Source organism: Egretta garzetta, unplaced genomic scaffold, assembly GCF_000687185.1.
Source record: "Egretta garzetta isolate BGI_Z169 unplaced genomic scaffold, ASM68718v1 scaffold17, whole genome shotgun sequence".
NCBI lineage: Eukaryota > Metazoa > Chordata > Aves > Pelecaniformes > Ardeidae > Egretta > Egretta garzetta.
In genome coordinates, this window is record NW_009260136.1 from 777,214 (window position 1) to 795,048 (window position 17,835).

Below are 17,835 nucleotides of genomic sequence, written 5' to 3' on the forward strand. Positions count from 1 at the left end.
GCAGCGGGTGCTTCTCAGCTTAGTGCTCCTGCTTCTGCTGGAGGTAGCTGACAGAGGGCAGAGGGTTTGGGGCAGGGCCTACACACCTGCTTCTGCCAAGCTGCAGGAAGAGTTTTTAACAAAAAAGCGGTTTAATTTGTGGTTGGTTGGTTGGTTTGTTTTTCCCCAATGGGTCTGTTTAAGTCCTGTTTGTCTTTTGCTAGTCAAGAAATAATACTTATCCCATTGTGGCTTGCACAGATTTTTTTGCAGGTGTGATTAAGTCTGGTATAACTGGTTAGTCTGTTTATATTTGGCAATTGTGTAAAGAGTAATCTGCAGTTTAAAGACTAGTCTATATGTGTCTGAGATAGAATAACCTTATAAACAGCCCATTTATTTGTGGCTAAGTTAGATTCCATTTATAATTTTCTTTTTAGGAATTTTATAAAAAGTTGGCCTCAGTGTAACTAAAGGCAATAGCTGCAGTAAGAATGTGGTTGTGTTTGCTTTGCCTTCCACTGAATAAAGTAGCTGATGACCTGTAATACTTCGGTTCACGTCAGGGCCACCAGAATGAAAGACTCTATGGTGGCTTGCATGTGTAGCACCTGTTTTTGAAGGAGAGCATCAGCTTGTCTCAGCTTGAGAGACTGCTCTTCCCGACTTCAGCCTCTCTTGGTAACTTTGCTCAAATCAGTTGAATTTCTAGGGCTCCAGCAATGATCCAGAGCATCCACAGGTCCTCTTCTCGTGAGACTGTCCTGCATGAAACCAGTGGAAGAAATTCTGGAGGCTGCCCTTTTTCTGGCTGGGAGCTGTGGCAGAAACTCTTGATGACAGTTGCTTTCCCCTCTGCTCCCCCCCTCCCTGTAGTTCTGCCAAGAGGATGAGGCAGCCTGGACTCCTGGCTATGGTGACCCATAGTATCATCTTGCCACCCTACTGTCTGTCTTCAGGAGCTGGTGCAATGGCTTCTCTTTTTAGTTCTTAGTGACAACTAAATTGCTGTTACTATAGTTGGAGTCCAGGTAAGTTGCGTTATTGAGATTTGTGGCTGGAGTCCATGTAGGATCAATTATCAGAGACACAATTAGCTAAGGATTTCTGTTTTGCTTATTAGTGTTGGTGAACCATTATTCAGTGATTCTTTCCAGTGACTGGTCAGTAACTTACAATTACCACTATTCTATATGAGGCATGTTTTGTTTGTTTACCTTTATAAGGATTCTGAATAGCTGACTTTTTAATGCTTTTTTTTAAGTTTTTGGGTTTTATTTATAAATTTTTTGTGGTTTCAAGCAGTGTCTAAAATAGGTCTTGCAGTTTGCAGGCTTGAAGTGTGAGTTTGCTTGTCACCTCATTCTTCCCGCCTTTTTCCTTTATTGTCAATTCCTTGCAAGTTTGAATGAGGATCAGAAACATGACCTTTACTTAATTAAAGCTCCAGAAAGCATGATTTAAATTGACTTTGGCAGATAGCTTCCTTTTGTGTGAGCTGTTCTCAGCTGTCACAAAGATGCTCAGATGTCTGCTGACAGTACTTTTAATCTTACAGTGTTGAGCCTTCATCTTTTGAAGGACAGTGGAAGGACAAGGCTGACAGCTGAAGTCTTTGTGTGAACTTGGGGATTGCCTTGTGTTTCTACTAGCCGCTCTCTATTCCAAATCCAAGGGGAAACACACTGGGAGGTTGTTGCTTCTTCGAGTCACCTACTATTAAAGCACAAAGTGCTCACTTCTTCTAATTAATTACAAGGGCAGTCTTGCCCTTGGGAAGTACGAAAAGGTTCGTGCAGATGAGAAAGCTTGTTTGAAGCAGTTTCCCAGCCTGGTCCAACTCAGTGCTAATATAACAGTGCTGATGTTCACGATGGGAATGCTGTGCTCGTGAGTGTGAGAAATAAAGTTTATTTTTTAATATATCTGAGAGCAGGAATACTTGGGAATGCTGGTGGAAAGGAAGTAGGCTCGGGGGGTGAGTGCCCTGGGGGAGCTGGGGAAAGTTTGGTGACCAACAGCAGCAGTGCTAACAACACTTCTTGGAGCAGGCTGAACTGTTGTTGGCTTTGGGCTAGCAGCAGTGGCAGCTCTTGTCATGGCAGGATGTCAGCATCCTTGTAGCAGTCACCTCAGCACAGCCTGGTGATCTGTGTGGAGGCTTGTGATAGCCCATGGGGTACTGTGCAGAGCTGGGGAAACTGGGGCAGGCAGTCGTCCTGACCACCTACGTCTGCTGCCAGAAGAGAGGGGCTGGCAGCAGTTGTGCCATCAGGGAAGAGCTGTGATGGACTATGAATATTGCAACTTCTATATGTTGTGCATGCAAGCAGTGACCAAATCCAGGTCAGGTTCTGTCCTTGCTGTTCCAGCTGATAATCCCAAAGGTTACCTTGATGCTTGCAGTACTGCAAGTCCATGTCATTAGCTACACAGCTGTGATATTTGTGCTCTGGGCAGTAGTTCATATTTCCTACTGTCTGGGTGATTGGCTAATGAAGGACAAAACAGTGGAAGTGGTCCAAGGATTAATGCAGAACCATCAGGCACTGTTTGTGTTTATTTAATTGATACTGTGAGGAGACTGGTTGGCTGTGCCAGTGAATGGTTCAGAGTAGCTAAAATTGTGGGAGTTGCTTTTCCAGTTCAAGGCTAGGATTTGTGGCTCTGTGCTTTCCTCTGTAAATCCCTCATTGATGCCTCTAAACTTGCTGAGAACAAAACCTGTTTTTATCCTCTGCAAGAACATTTTTTACATTTTTGTTGTGTGTTTTGATGGCTAAATGGAAGATACTTAATTTCTTTTGTGTGCCGGGGCTTGAGTTTCAAACCAATGTTCACTAAGTTAAGCAAGCATTCATTTAACTTCCTCTAATGTTTGTTGTTTTAGTTGAACTTTTAATCTAAAATTTGTGCTGGGATGGAAACCATTGCCAAAACTGAAGATCAAGTTAAGAAAAAAACCCAACCAAATAACATCATGTCTCCCCTGTTTCTTGGGTGGGTTTTTTTTGGTTGGGTTTTTTTTGAGACAGCTGTAATTTGTAGCATGCATGAAACCTGTACGTGAGAATACTTTGCCTTATATGATGCCAATATGCTGAGGCTGGATAAATAGCCGTTTCTCTTATCCTGACGAGTATAAAATAGACCTTAAAGATCATTCAAGATGGTAGCTGGGCAAAAGTATTTCTGGTTCCTTTTGTGAAGAAAATTGGCTGTTAAAGAATTTTTAAAGACTATTGTATCTTAAAACAGCTTAGCATGTTAATGCTATTTCTTGTCTGGTTTTGGCAGTACTTACAGCAGCAAGGTGTTCCGTGTTACCTTCTTGACTTTGGCTGCGTCTCTAACTGTGCCCCTGCTTGGAGTAACTCTTCTACTAGATTGTCCTATAGACCCTCAGCCTATAAGGTAAATTGTTATTTTGTTTTGAAATAAATGTTATTGAAGTGTAACTTCTCGTATGTCTTCAATTGTGGTTTGGTTTTTATTTTTAGCAAACAAGTCAACCATGTAAAGTGGTTCTAACTGGATTAAGAAATTGGGGAGTGATTGCAGTATTATCCATTGCAATGGCTTGCTTTGCATACCCAGCCTGTGTCTGAGCTGTCTTGTGCAGTTGTGTGCCACTACTGATCATTGAAAGAGCTGAATTACTTTTTTCTGATCGTTAATCTACAAAATTATTTTCTCCTGTCCAAGCTGTTGGTGGAGCTTGTGATTACTGAAGTGCACTCTTACCTTCGGTGAGACAAGAACTGCATTTTCACTAAGGACCAAGCTGTACTCCTGCTACTGTTGTTCTGTCAAAGGAAGACTGTCTGAGTATGGAAATTGAAATGGTAGCCTGACTAGTTGATTTGGTGCTTGGTTCTGCTGGTACAATATGGTGATGTTATATTTAAATGCAGATCTCCTAAAGCAATGCAGCTAGGTGATTTCTGCCTTGTCTGAATTCATAAACATCTGAATTGAGGTCTGTATCAAATGAGTAGGGAGAAGGTATGACCTGTGCTGCTCGAGGAGGGCTCTGCAGAGAGACCTGGACAGGCTGGATCGATGGGCTGAGGCCAACGGTATGAGGTTCAACAAGGCCAAGTGCTGGGTCCTGCACTTTGGTCACAACAACCCCATGCAGTGCTACAGGCTTGGGGAAGAGTGGCTGGAAATCTGCCTGGCGGAAAAAGACCTGGGGCAGTGGTTGACAGCCAGCTGAATATGAGCCAGCAGTGTGCCCAGGTGGCCAAGAAGGCCAATGGTGTCCTGGCTTGTATCAGGAATAGTGTGGCCAGCAGGAGTAGGGAAGTGATCATGTCCCTGTACTCGGTGCTGGTGAGGCCGCACCTTGAATACTGTGTTCAGTTGTGGGCCCCTCATTATGTGAAAGACGTTGCATTGCTGGAACATGTCCAGAGGAGAGCCACAAAGCTGGTGAGGGGTCTGGAGCACAAGGCTTACAAGGAGTGGCTGAGGGAACTGTGGTTGTTTAGTCTGGAGAAGAGGAGGCTGAGAGGAGACCTTATTGCCCCATGGGCTGCCCAGGGAGGTGGTCGAGTCCCCATCCCTGGAGGTATTTAAAAGAAGGATAGATGAGGTGCTTAGGGACATGGTTTAGTGGTCGGGTGGCAGGGTTAGGTTAACGGTTGGACTTGATGATCTTAAAGGTCTTTTCCAACCTAAAGGATTCTAGGATTTTGTAAGTTGTGTGTGAAATGTTTTGACTGCTAGCATAGGGTGGAGTCAGGCTGTTTAGTGCTCCTGGCATTCTGAAGTAAATGAAAATGCTCAGTGTGCTAAATATTTATGATCAACTTGACAATTCCTTAATGAAAAGGAACACCACCACTGTAAATATCTCTAGAGTTGAAAGAAACCGTTAATGTGGTAGGGTAGTACTTACAAATCTTGCCAATAGGCTATTAGACACAAGCTGCCTCATTGCAAATCATAATGAAATGCTTTCTGCTGTGGTTGAGTTTAACAAAACCCAATTCCCTGAAATACACTGCAACTGAACAGTAGTTCTGAAAGCCAATAGGATATGTCTATAATGCTTTTCCTATTATGTAGTCCTGCTCTAATTCTGGTCCACAGTAACAGTATTCTGTATGTGTACATTTCTTACTTTAAGTCCCTTTTACAAGACCAGGAGAACTATTCTTCCTGGCCAAGTCACTGTCTTATATTGCTGTACGTTCTTAATTAGCTTCTTAGCTTCACTGCCAGAAGTGGTTCCAGTCTGTACCATAGATAGGATGATTCTGTGTAATGTGATGAAGTGTTTTGAAAAAGCTCAAGGAGGTAGATGTTGTCTGAATCAGTCTTTTCGGTGAAAGAACACGTAGAAATATCTTTTGCAAATGGTAATATTGTTCCTGTAAGCCACTGGAAATAATGACTAAAAGAGGAGGGAGAAAAAAAGCAGATGTGATCTGTAAAACTCCATGTGGAATTTCTGCAACTCTAGTTTATTTCAAGTTCTTTCTCTGTGAGCGTGTCTTGGATAATATTGATCCTAGGGAGGATTTTCCGCTTGCAAACACAACTGTGCAAAGTTCCCAGCAAATGAGTTCCGTATCTGAATCCTGTCATCCTCATCTGTAACTCTCTAATGCTTGGAAGAAAGGATGGAAAACGAATTTGTGTTAGTATTGTGAAGACAACTCTGCTGTAAATCTTCTGTGGACAGGAGCTAGTAATTCAGTTGGCTTTGCCACTGCAGTAATACATACTTAAGGGAACGTTTGCTGTCTGTAACCAGACAGCCAAAAGTATGTATTTTTCTCCCCTTCTGAATTATTTGTGTTGTGAGCCTGTTTTCCTCAATTGTCATGGATTTTATAGTTTGCAATTTCAGTTGACGTTCTTCCCCCAGTCATTGAAGATTTATAAATTGTAATGATTTTCAGCAGAATTGCAATGTAGTTGGTGACAGATATGTCCTGGATCCTGTGAACCTGGGCAGGTTTTGGAGCCAAACCATGTCTTTTTAAGATTCTACAGGTGGAAGGCATTTGCTTATGGTCATATAAGGAGTTATTAAAAAAAATAAATTGAAAATTCTCTCAAAACTTGTCCTAGTATGCTAAAGCTCCCTCTTATGAATGAACACCTAATGAGCTTACCACCCTGGGCATGTATGCAGCTTTTAGTAATAACTTGAAATCCTTAACTCATGGAGACTGAGATGGCTTATGTGTGTGTTTTTTAAGAACCTAAGCGACTGAAACATATTCAAGTTTGTCAGCACAGTTAAGGCTGGTTTTGAATGCAGTGCTTTGGAGCCTGGTATTTAAATTGAAGTTGCATAGGCATCTTACTACTTCTCTGTAGTAGGTTGGAACTGCAGTTGGCTTGAACCTGGCTATTCATTTGTATAAGGGCTTGCAAGTTTGGACCTTATTTTGTCATTTTGAGATTTCAGTTCCATACCCTTTAAGTTTATGTGCAACTTACTCGTTTGAGTTGGTCTTTTTCTCTAGGGGCATGCATTCAAGTAAGGAATGAGACTATATGTTTCAATATGGTATGAAAACATATGTGTCCTAGCGTTCAAAGTACTGGAATACTTTTTTCCCTAGTTGTATGCTAATTACCAATTAAAAATTGTTTTTTCTCTATGATGAAAATGCTATACAGTGTCAGATCTCGGTGTATTGTAAAATGCCAGGCTTTTAAATTTTAAAACCTTTTTGCTTAGGAATTTGCATATATCTACTTAGGAAACATACACATATCTACATAATCTACTTAGGAAAAACACTCTAGTACAAACAACTCATTCAGCTAAGTAAGAAAGCAGTTATTTTGTGTTGTGGCAATGTAGAAATCCTTTGCCTTTGGGTAAGATAGATGAACTGGGAACATGTTATTGGAATTGAAGCTGTATAGATTTCCAGATATGTCTCAAGAACACAAAACTGCAACTCTTCTGATCAGCAGAACCAGAAAATTTATGGCTCTTGATGAACAAGAGGCAATTTTTCAGCATGTCAGATGTGTTTTTCTTTTTTGAAATATGCTGTATGTAAAGCATCAGTCAGGTTTGTGGGAGTTGGCAGAATAGGAAAACAATGATCCAATATGTTGCTCAAGAGTGTTTGCAGATTTGTGCAAGGGATCATGAAGTCTATGTTCTGTTTTGCAGTTTGAAGGAACCTCCCCTCCTGACGGGTGTGCTAGAGCCCAATACAAAGTTACGCAAAGCTGAGCGGTTATGGGAAAATCAGGTGGTTGGACCAGAATCCATTGTCCATATTGGGGGTAAGCACTTACAATACAAACTTTTAAAGAAGGATCTTAAAATGTTGCTCCATTGATAAGGGTTTGTTCAGCAATATAGCTCTTAGATAACAAACTCTGGAAGTTACTTTGAATATGCAGTTTTTTAAAAAAATAATTGTGTTATGCAGCAAAACCTGTCTGCTATATATTGCTTTTCGCTTCTTTCCCCAGTATAAAATAAACCTTGTTGCCAGATTAAAAATCCCTGTCTTCTAGGACTGAAAGCATCAGCAGTGTAGTCAGGGGCTACTTATATTTGCAGGAAGTGGTCCCATTTCTCATTTGGCTAGCTCTTAACTGGGAATTAATATTTACAGGGTACTACCTACTCTTCTAATGCTCATTGCCTCTGGGGGAGCTGAGTTTTGTGGTATTAATTTTTGCTTATATGACAGAAAAAAATCTCAAATTGATAAATAGCATATTTACATTTTAGTGACATTGCATGCATTACAGGTGCCACCTGCTTCTCTCTTACGGCACATGTGTTCTCCCCAAATGACAAACTCATGCCACCTCTGAGCAGTTTCTTAATGAGGTGGCTGGACCTCTAATGGCATGACACCCACTTAGTAGGAAACCAGCTTTGTGCAGGGGTTGTTCCCTGTGCCTCCTGAAGCAGGGTTAGGCTAGAAACTACTCTTGACATGAGTACTTGACTGTTTTAATGTGAAAAGGAAAGAGAGTGGGAGTTACAAGTAAAGTCCTTACTGAAACATTCTTCAGTACAAGAGGTGCTCAGTAGACACATAATTTATTTTCCTTCTGCTATATCCTCTAATAAATCAGTGAAATATTTTAAAAAGTTACTTTACCCAGCAAGAAACTACTGTAAATTCCTCCTTTGGATTACGCTTTTTCTACCTGTCTCTGTTAACAATGTGCTAAAGTGATTACCTGAAGCCACTGATTCTTTTCAGTTACCTAGTTTCATCAGTCTCATTGGAAACTCTTGAAGGAAACCTTCCTGCAAGGGACAACTGACCTATGGGGGTGAAATAATCAGACTGACTGGGAATAAGCTTTGTATGAATAAATGTTGAAGTCTTCTTATTCCCTTTTAAAAGTGTAATTAGCAAGCTTAAAACTTCAGTCAAATTGGAGATGGAAAAGTCCAAGTGATGGGCTCTATTAATCTAACGGGCTTTCATTTAATTTGGTTGTATGGAAAAGTTTGTGTGTTGTTTGTATTCAGTGAACCTGTCTTATGCTATCACATAGCTTGGCATGAATACAGTAATTTGGCAATGCTTTTGATTTGGGTGGTTGTTCAGTAGCTATGGTTTTTGTAATTCTTCTCCAGACTTGATACAATATGAGCATTGGCAGGTGTGCAGCAGCCCATGTGGACTGTATCAGAATGAGAAGTTTTATCTAGTCAGTCTCTCATTGAAGAGTGGTGAGATGGATGCAGTGCCTGATCACATTTTATGATGATGTAGAAATTTGCCCAGAGAGATCAATGACTAGCAATTAAGTTGTTATGTCCACCTTTAACCAAGGATTTGGACCACTTATGGGTGAAGAGCTTCAGATCCATATTCATAATTCCTAAGGCTTAAATCCTTCCTCTTTGAGTTAGAAGAAATCTAACCAAATACTCTTATTTGCCTTCATCTTTATTCTTTTGCTTCCCTCTTTATTCTTTTGCTATGACTGAAGACAACTGTTATTTCACTATGTCTTAAACGTGAATTCTACTTTATGCTAGTAGAAGGACCATGCAGAAGGATGTTTGCCACTACAGTTTTCTGAGAAAGCTAATCACACCAGTTGTTTTTTTGCAGATGTGCTATTTACTGGGACAGCTGATGGGAAGATTATCAAAATTGAAAATGGGGAAATACAAACAATAGCCAGAATTGGCCATGGTCCTTGTGGTGAGTGACAGCTCCTGGACATAGTGTGCTTGGAAATGTCTGGGTCAGGGCTTCTGTTGATTAAACTGCTGTTCTGTCTGGATTGCTCATGCAAACGCATATCTTCCTCTGTAGAGATTTGTAACAGAAATTTTAATGTATTTGTATGAATGAAGTATGAGTGGAAATATGTATGTAAGCACTGGAAGGAACAGCAGAACGAAGAGCCAAAAGAATGGGAATGGGTGCTTTTGATAACAAAGGACACTGTTCCCAGCAGTAAAATTTAGAAATGCGGGGTTTGTATGTCATGGCTACAAGGCATGCACTCTCGTAAGGCTGCAGCATGGATGACTTGTCGGTAGAAGATCTTAACACTAGGAGGAAGTGCATCACAAATAACATTCCTTTTCCTGTTAGTCCATCTAGAAAAAGCACGTATCCTAAACAAGAAAAAAATGGGCAGCAACCTGGCCTAATATTTACAGACGCTGAAGTCAGCAAGATTCTGAGGTGAAGGGCCACCCCATAAAAACTGAGGACTCCTAAACAAGTGTGAGTGAATGAACTCTGAGATAATGTGTGAGTGGGAAAGATCAACTTAGAGATTTTTTTGAAAATAAATATCATCTTCCCCATCTACAGAATTTTGCCTTGCATTTTGTTGCACTAATCTCCCTTCCTCTATTTGTAAGTACAGTTGAGGGGTTGTGGTGGCTGCATCTGCTTTAGCAGAGGTCTTCCATTGGTCAGGATATTTCTGTTTTCTCACTGCTAAATTGCAGTTGTTTCGTGTTGAATTCCACACCTCTTTCTGAACCACTTATTTGCTTCATTTAATGAGATTTCTGGAACTGAGTGAGAAAAGCTGGTAGCGGCTTGTTTAATAACAGGACCATTCCTATGCTTAATGTTGGCCATCTCAGTGCTGCCTGGGCAGTCTGAGATGTCTGGCTGGTGTTTGTTGGCCTGTTGGTGGTTTTGTTTGCACTAACAATGTAGAAGCTTCCAGATGAGGTTCTGCAGCCCTGTGCTGGTTGCCAGTTAGACAGAAATTATGGGCAGGAACTGTTGCTGTCTTTATGTAGCTCATATTGACATGTTAATCACTTTAGCTATATAATTTTACGTGGGTGCTCACATGATTAGGCTCTGGACTGATTTGGAAGCACTGTCTTGGCTGCCTAATAGGTAGGGCTGCCTAATAGGTAGGACAGCCTTGGCGCTGACAGCCAATGAAGTCTGCTGTCAGCTGATAGGAAGCTGGACTTCCAGCTGCTGCTTAGGCCTGAATGCAGGTTGGGATGAATGTGAAGAATCACCTTTCCACTGCTCATTTCCATAGGACTTGTACAGCTTGGGAGAGGTTGAAGATTATGCTGCCCTATCTTTTGAGGCTAAAAAGGTAGTGGGGAACCTAGACTTCTGTCTTGAGTTGGGGAGGGAAGTGGAAAGGCTGTAGCTGACTACCTTCTCCAGAAGGTTATCTTGCTAATCTTTCAAACTACGGATGTTCTGAAGTTCTTAGTTCTTCAGGACTCAAGTAGACAGTTTTTTCAGATTTGCAGTATTCCCCTTCCTTCTAATATAGAAGTCTTCAGTGTCTCTGTCTTGAGAAACCAGCTGTTTTATGACAGTGTTGGACCTCTCTGGAAGAAGAAAGTTCCAAGATGTGCGTGTATTTTATTTTTTTTTTTAATTTAAAAAAGAAAAGAAAAAGAAACCCGCAGTAAAACTGTTTCTTTCTGAGAGGAAGCATTTAGTTAAATCCAATTTCCTGACATTTGGCCCTATTCAGGGCAACTGTTAGCTAGCTACCAGCCTGGCAAATTATATGATTATCTCTAGACTGATGAAAGCATGGGGATATCTGTTTCACTCACACCTAGGAAAGTAAGAATAATTTCTTTAATGAATGCGTGTGGTGCTGGCCGTACAATTTCATTAAGCTACAGTTTGACCTATGTAGGTAGCCTGAATGCCTTGTATGTATTTCTATTTGAAAAAACATTTAAAAAATTGTTTCCTAAGGAACCCGTGAAGATGAGCCAGCATGTGGAAGACCACTTGGCATCAGAGTGGGGCCAAATAACACCCTTTTTGTGGCAGATGCTTATTATGGACTCTATGAAGTTAATCCTGGTACAGGTATGATTTTTCTGCTCAGATGTTCTCTCCTACTGACAAATCTGGGCTTCATTTGCAGTTTTGCCAGACACTGTAGGCAAAACAATGCCTGCCGCCTTTACAAAGTGGTTTGGAGCTGTCTGGATGAAATATGCCATGCAAGAACTCGATATTTTTTTTTTTTGTAGCAATCACTTCCTCTCTATATCTGTCTGTCTGGATCAGAGTTACCTGTGGCTTCTCTTCTGGTGATGTGCTTTTGGTTGTCAAAATTGGTACCTCAGGATCCATGAATAAAGCTCTGTGTAGCTGTTTCAGTTTTCGTAAAGGGAAAAAACATATTGCTGTTACATAAACTTTTTGTCATGTTTGCTGTACTTTTGTTTCTGCCTTGATCTCACTGTGGGATAGTGAAGAGCTCTTAACTCCCCTGTAACCCTATCTATAGAAGGTGAAGAAAGATGTATTTTGGTGCAGCTGAAGATCAGGTCCTTGAGCCAGATCTCAGTTTTAGGAGCTGTGCTGTCAGAAAGTGATAGTTGCTTTTGTGTAGGGTTGATTTTCTGACAGTTTACTTCTCCAAATTGGCTTCAGGTGGGGAGAGGGAAGCTAGCCAAATGCTAGGTGAGATGTAACCAAAGGGCTCAGACTGTGTGGCTCTGTGAGGGTATGACCAAGGTCTTCTCTTATGATGGCAGATAGCTGCCATATTAGCTTAGTCATGACACAAACAAACCCAAACCCTGTGCCCAAAGATGACTTCAATAGATTTAGGTTAATTTCTAGATATTTGACCTTAATAATTTGCCTGGTAATATGTGGCAGAGATGTTTAGTGAACCTGCTGATGTTTTAGTGTTTAGAAAGTACTACTCTTCGTTCCTACAGATTTATGGGGAAAGAAGTAGTAGTGATTGGCTTGCCTGCATCCTTCTACAAGGTTGGGACCTGAGTTTGCACTTGGTTTCATACAAACTTCAGCAATGTGAAAAAAATGGCATTTATTGATAGGGAACATCATCTACTGTTTCAGTTTTTCTGAAGAGTATTTTCTCCTGGTCATTCACGCTGGGTGTTGAGTTGTCCCATTACAAAGCAAAACCTTATTACTTAACAGAGGCACAAATGGAAAAAAATGTGAAGTGCCTGCTAATTTTATATTAGTGTTTAACTCATTTCCAAGGCAGGACATACAAAAGCTTGTCTTGTGTGTCTTTTTTTTGGCTTCTTTTTGTAACCAGGTGAAACAAAAATGCTTGTGTCAACCAAAACACTAATTGAAGGTCAGAAGTTGTCATTTGTGAATGATCTTACAGTGACCCGGGATGGGAGGAAAATCTATTTCACTGACTCCAGTAGCAAATGGCAAAGACGAGACTACTTATTCTTGATTATGGAAGGCACAGATGATGGGCGGCAAGTATCTCTTCCCTGAGGCATTTAACTTATTGTAAGCTCAGCTGTAGGAATGGACTTTCACCACTTCCTTGGTCTTCAATTTTTTTTCTTTATAAACCACCTGTGCAAACATTGCCCTGCCCAGGAGAGGGTTAGACAATGTGTGGATGTTGCTAATGAGACCTGCAGTGAAATAAATGAGATTCCTCTTTTTACTTCAAGAGGACTTGCATGGAACATATATTTTAAAAGGGAAGGTGTTAGCATTTGGTGAAGTGCATGTGAGAGAAGATAGAATGCTTGGAGAATGAAACCAAGATGAATAAGTATTTGCTTTCACTCAAAACCATATACAATGCTTTCTTTTTAGCCTGCTTGAATATGACACAGTAACCAAAGAAGTGAAAGTCTTAATGGTGGGGCTGAGGTTTCCCAATGGTGTCCAGCTTTCTCCTGCAGAAGACTTTGTCCTGGTGCAGGAAACAGCCATGGCTAGAATCAGAAGGTGAGCATGACTTTGCTGAAATTATTACCATTCTTTGTTTAGAGAATGTTTAAATAAATTAGTTGAATGACAAAAGAAACCCTACATTCTATTCATGCCTAGTTATCAATGCCAAAGAAGGTGGCCTTCCTCAATACCTAATTTTTTCTTTCACTGTAAACATCTGGAATGCATACTTGTTCCATCATGGGCTCCTTGAGCATAGTGGAGTAAGCTGACTTTTTCTGGGGAGAGGAATGTGGCTGTATTGTATTTCCCTGTACCAAAATAAGGGGAAAAAAAAAGTTCTTTTAGTATTTTAAAGTTGATTCCTTTTGGGAATTTTATTTATTACTTAGACTGCTTGAGTTAGGATGTTCTAATCCTACTATCTGTAACTTTCAGGTATTATGTGTCTGGTCTGATGAAGGGTGGAGCAGATATGTTTGTTGAGAATATGCCTGGTCTTCCAGATAATATCAGGTTAAGCAGCTCTGGAGGATATTGGGTAGCTATGTCAGCTGTCCGGCCCAATCCTGGATTTTCTTTGTTGGATTTCTTGTCTGAAAAACCATGGATTAAAAGGATGATATTTAAGGTAAAAAGAAAACAAAACACTTTGTATAGGAATAGAGGTGATATTTGTTTCTTCCTCTTCACAGGAAGATTTTTAAAATTTAAGTGCCTTGGTTAAAACTGTTGTGGCTGTCCCCAGGTAGAACAGTCCTTATAAATCCTTAGGTAGTAAAATTAACATTTGCTTCTTTGAGTAGCAGGTACACATCTCTTAAGTTGCCTTCCATCTTGATCTCAGGAAAGAAAAAGAGACTATAGCCATGCAGCAACACAGGATCTACATTTGGATATGTGAAGACTTCACCTTTGTACCCGAAGTACCTAAACTACTTATTGCCAGGTGTCCGGAGAGCATTTGGGAAGTCTGACCTGTTCTAATGACTACCCTAGGCATCCTAGGAGACAGTGTGTATGTTATGTATGCTGCTAGGTGACACTTTGTTATGACTCAATATGCCTGTTGTTATGTCATGCCCCCCTTTTGGATGAGGATGAGCAAGAATAATATTTTGTAAGGGATACCTGATGCTAAAGAAACAGCATGGTGCTTTTTAAACAATACAAAGACTCGAAAATCCTTCTGTTCTCAAAAAAATAATCAACAAGGATTGGATTTAAGATGGAAGTGCCATTTCAGCTAAACAAACTCTGTGCTATCCCTGTAAAACCTGTTGTCTCTGCTGGTGCAGCGCAGGAGCCTTAACAAACTGATGCTGTGGGGAGTGAGCATGATGTCTGCTGCTTGGCGTCAACTGCGCCAGAACAAGCTGATGTCTCCTGTGTGGACATCCTTTCAGCCTAGTGCTGGAGTAGAGTATGCTTCTGCTGTTTTTTTGGTTTGTTTTTTTTTTTTTCCCCAAGTTGGCTTTTCAGATGTTAATGTGTTAAGCCTGTGTAATAGTGTTTACTCAAAATGTGTGCTTATGTTCTTAGCTGCTTCTTCCAAGGAGTGTGGAATGGTCTTTGACTGTGTAAGTGTCTGAGATCTAACTGGGGAGAACAAAATCCTTTGTTACTAATTTTCTTCTTTTCTTTTCTTTTTCTTTCAGTTGCTGAGTCAAGAAACTGTGATAAAGTTTGTGCCCAAATATAGCCTTGTTGTTGAACTTAGTGAGACAGGATCCTACAGAAGAAGCTTTCATGATCCCAATGGAGTGACCGTAGCTTATGTTAGTGAGGCACATGAGCACAATGGATATCTTTACCTGGGCTCCTACCAGTCTCCATTTATTTGCAGACTTAATCTTCAGCATGTTTAGCTGTCCACTCATGATAAAGTGCCACTGTCCTATAAGACTCCAGAGGTTTGAAGGAAGAATGTGCTTGAGGCAGTGTGTGACCAAGGACAAAAAGTGAAAGACAGCCTGTTAACGTGCAGTAGCACTGTTCTGTTACCATAGGAAAATGTACTGCTTGCTGTACCTGTCCAATTCCTTGATTTGACTGCTCTTGCTTTGGAGTTGGCATGCATAATTATGAATATCTGAGGAGTATGGTGGGGCATCTTCATATGGTTCTGTGCTCCTTGAAGAAAATGCATTGCTTTTCCACGCCCAGCCCTGTTTGGAGTCATCTTACAGACATCATCTGTCACTTTTAATGCAACTGTATGTTGTCTTATATTGGAAGGATTTGTGATCTATGAAATTTAATTTGTATGATCTGGACTGAAGAGGATGTCTTGCATGTGTTTATTTCTGTTTTAGAACATCCTGTTTAGGAGTGATTACAGTGCATGTTTTAATGTCATACTGTGGTGCTGTGGTAGAGGCAGCAACATCCAGAACATGCCCAGAAATCTAGTTATACCATTTGGGTTTTTTCAATTCCAGCCTGTGTAATCAACATCAGACACTACAATTAACTGTTAATCAACATGCAGAATCAAATTTGATCGTTATCTGTGGACTCCTGTGTTTCTTTATAGCATTGTAGTCAGATAATGAATGAAAGTTACATTTTCTACGCTATTAAAGACTAGTTCCAGCAGGTTTAGAAAGGGTCACTTGTAGTATTTCCTCCATGTTTACCAGGTCCTGTAAGTCTCCTGTTTGTTATGTAGGTGGCCATTCCTGAGAGACATGAGAGGGAAGAGGAGCAGCTGCAGGAATCCTCTTCAGCATGGTTTTTAGGAGAACTGGTAAAGGTTTTTGGGAAGGTTGGTGTCCAAAGATGGATGTGGACTGAAAGGGTCACTGTAGAATCTAGTAACAGTGGACAAGGAAGGCTTTGGTGGAAAGTCTTGGGATGCTCATGGATGCTTTCTGGCATTTCCAGAGGAAATGGTTTACTTCCTCTGTTAACAGATATTTTGCTTGGTAAATCCAGAGAGTGCTTCTCCGTCAACTACTACAAAGGAGAGGCTGTGTAATTTAGTGGATTGATTTGTGCTCTGGGATTGAAAACTTTGCTGCTCTCTCTTTTTCTGCCACTGGGTGATAGTCAAACATAAATTTATGCTATTACTCAATTTCCTCGCCTTTGAAAAAGGAAAAAAAGACTTGCGTGGTATATAATGCAAAGCACCAGAGAAGGGGAAGGCGATGTTAAAAATGTCATCTGCTTTCACTGGCCTCTTGTGCTTGTCTTTATTAATGGAAGGATATGCAAATGAAAGTGATACTTTTCTGCCAGTGCTTCAGTCACTTTGTTCTGTTACTACCAGGCTGTAGCAGTCCTGTGGCTGATGGTTGCTGGATCATGCAGGCTGACCTGTTCTGTACGGGCTGGGGGCTGCTAGCCCCTTTGCTTGACCTGGTGGTTAGTGGGTTTGGGAGGGAGCTCACTAAGAGGCAAGAGAAGCCCACTAGATGAGTTGCTGCAGGCTCTGATCTTTGGTCCAGTTGAGCCCTATATAGCCCTTAATGAGCCCTGAATAGTTTGTGGACAGAGATAGGGTGATACTGTGGTAAGTCTGAGAAGCTGGAGAGGCGTGACCTGCCTGGGGGGGAGGTACAGACTTGTGTGGGAACTCTGAAGAAGGGGTGAGAATGGGACGTGCCTGCAACACCTCTTTCTGGGGAAACCCAGCAGCTAGTTAGCATTGCTCTGCCAGCCCTTGCAGCTATTTGTCCCATTCTGGTAGGGTATGAAAGTTGAACTTGATGGGATCTTAAATTGGGGTTGTAAAAGCAAGTCTGTTGTGGGGTGTGTTTCATGGTGGTGCTTTGGTAGCCTTGGGGCAAGCACAGCTTTACCTGTTGTTGCATAGTTACCTGTAATGATTCATTTGCCAAAGTGTCCAACTGGATAACTTTGTGCTGTCTTTTGTAATGAAGTAGACCTTGGCTGTTTTGGCCTGCCAAATGTGATCAGGCTTTTGTGTGACTAATTCTCTTATAAGACACTGTCCCTTAAGTTTTGAAGTGGAAAAGAAAGTAAGTTGTAGCGCTGCTGATGCTGAAGAGGGATAAGACATATGAAGAGCTGTCTCTTGAGAGTTTTTAGGTTCTCATCCTTTTTCTACTCTTCTACTCCCTCACTGTTTCCTGGCCACTGTTGGAGACTTAGTACACTGATGATCCTGTGGTCCCACCAGGAAGTTCTTGAATCTTTTTTTAGTTCTCTCTGAACTCTGTAGCAAGTACAGCAGACTGAGAGTCATGTGAACAACTTGCTTTTCTTGGGGAAGGGGAAAAGAGAATGCCAAATATGAAAGAGATCTAACGGAGTGTGACTTTGTCTGGTGTGACTTTTGAGTGGTCTAGCGGAAACTGTCAGACAGTGGCCAGGCACAAGTATCTCAGGGGGAGGTGCAAGAAAACTTGAAATGGTTAATCATGGCAGAACTGAAGCTCAGAAGCAGCTTCTCCTAGCTTGAAGATAGCTAATGCCCTTATTCACTGGGGCAGTTGCCTTCTGAGCTCTTCTTTTAATCCTGTGGTAGCAGGGAGGGTTGTTTTGCCAAGTGCCACAGTCAGGAAAGGAGGCTGGACACTGTGAAGACATTAGAGCTGTCTGCACAAGAGTCTTCCTATGGGGAGCAATTTCCCTATAAAATCCAGCAAGTCAGCGGTGAAGGCTAGTGCTGTAGCATGGAGGAAGCTGAGCTGATGCCTTGGGTACTTGCGTTCTTTGTTGGTCCTGGTGTCCCATGAGAGTTCAGTTACTACTTCTTTCTGGCTTG

General features: G+C 41.2%; 2 protein-coding genes across 2 annotated transcripts in view; both read left to right on the forward strand.

Annotated features, from left to right (window-relative positions):
• Positions 1 to 3,370, forward strand: part of ACSS1 (acyl-CoA synthetase short chain family member 1) — a 39,630-nt gene extending 36,260 nt beyond the window's left edge. Inside the window, exon 14 of the mRNA XM_035897059.1 lies at positions 3,277 to 3,370. The gene's annotated coding sequence lies outside the window, so the exon portion shown is untranslated. The remainder of the gene's footprint in view (positions 1 to 3,276) is intronic.
• Positions 3,371 to 3,708: 338 nt separating this feature from the next.
• Positions 3,709 to 17,827, forward strand: LOC104128776 (adipocyte plasma membrane associated protein). The gene is made up of 8 exons (XM_035897061.1): positions 3,709 to 3,807; positions 7,130 to 7,245; positions 9,054 to 9,146; positions 11,157 to 11,273; positions 12,493 to 12,667; positions 13,020 to 13,154; positions 13,539 to 13,731; positions 14,759 to 17,827. The coding sequence occupies exons 5-8, from the start codon at positions 12,504 to 12,506 to the stop codon at positions 14,966 to 14,968; spliced, it is 702 nt and encodes a 233-aa protein (XP_035752954.1). The 5' UTR covers positions 3,709 to 3,807; positions 7,130 to 7,245; positions 9,054 to 9,146; positions 11,157 to 11,273; positions 12,493 to 12,503; the 3' UTR covers positions 14,969 to 17,827.
• The last annotated feature ends 8 nt before the right edge of the window (positions 17,828 to 17,835 follow it).

Excerpts from the sequence above, each read along its gene's own strand:
- LOC104128776 (XM_035897061.1), top strand. The coding sequence starts at position 12,504 with ATGCTTGTGTCAACCAAAACACTAATTGAAGGTCAGAAGTTGTCATTT. Across the intron at positions 12,668-13,019 it reads GAAGGCACAGATGATGGGCG|CCTGCTTGAATATGACACAG; the intron begins GCAAGTATCTCT and ends CTTTCTTTTTAG. Across the intron at positions 13,155-13,538 it reads GCCATGGCTAGAATCAGAAG|GTATTATGTGTCTGGTCTGA; the intron begins GTGAGCATGACT and ends TGTAACTTTCAG.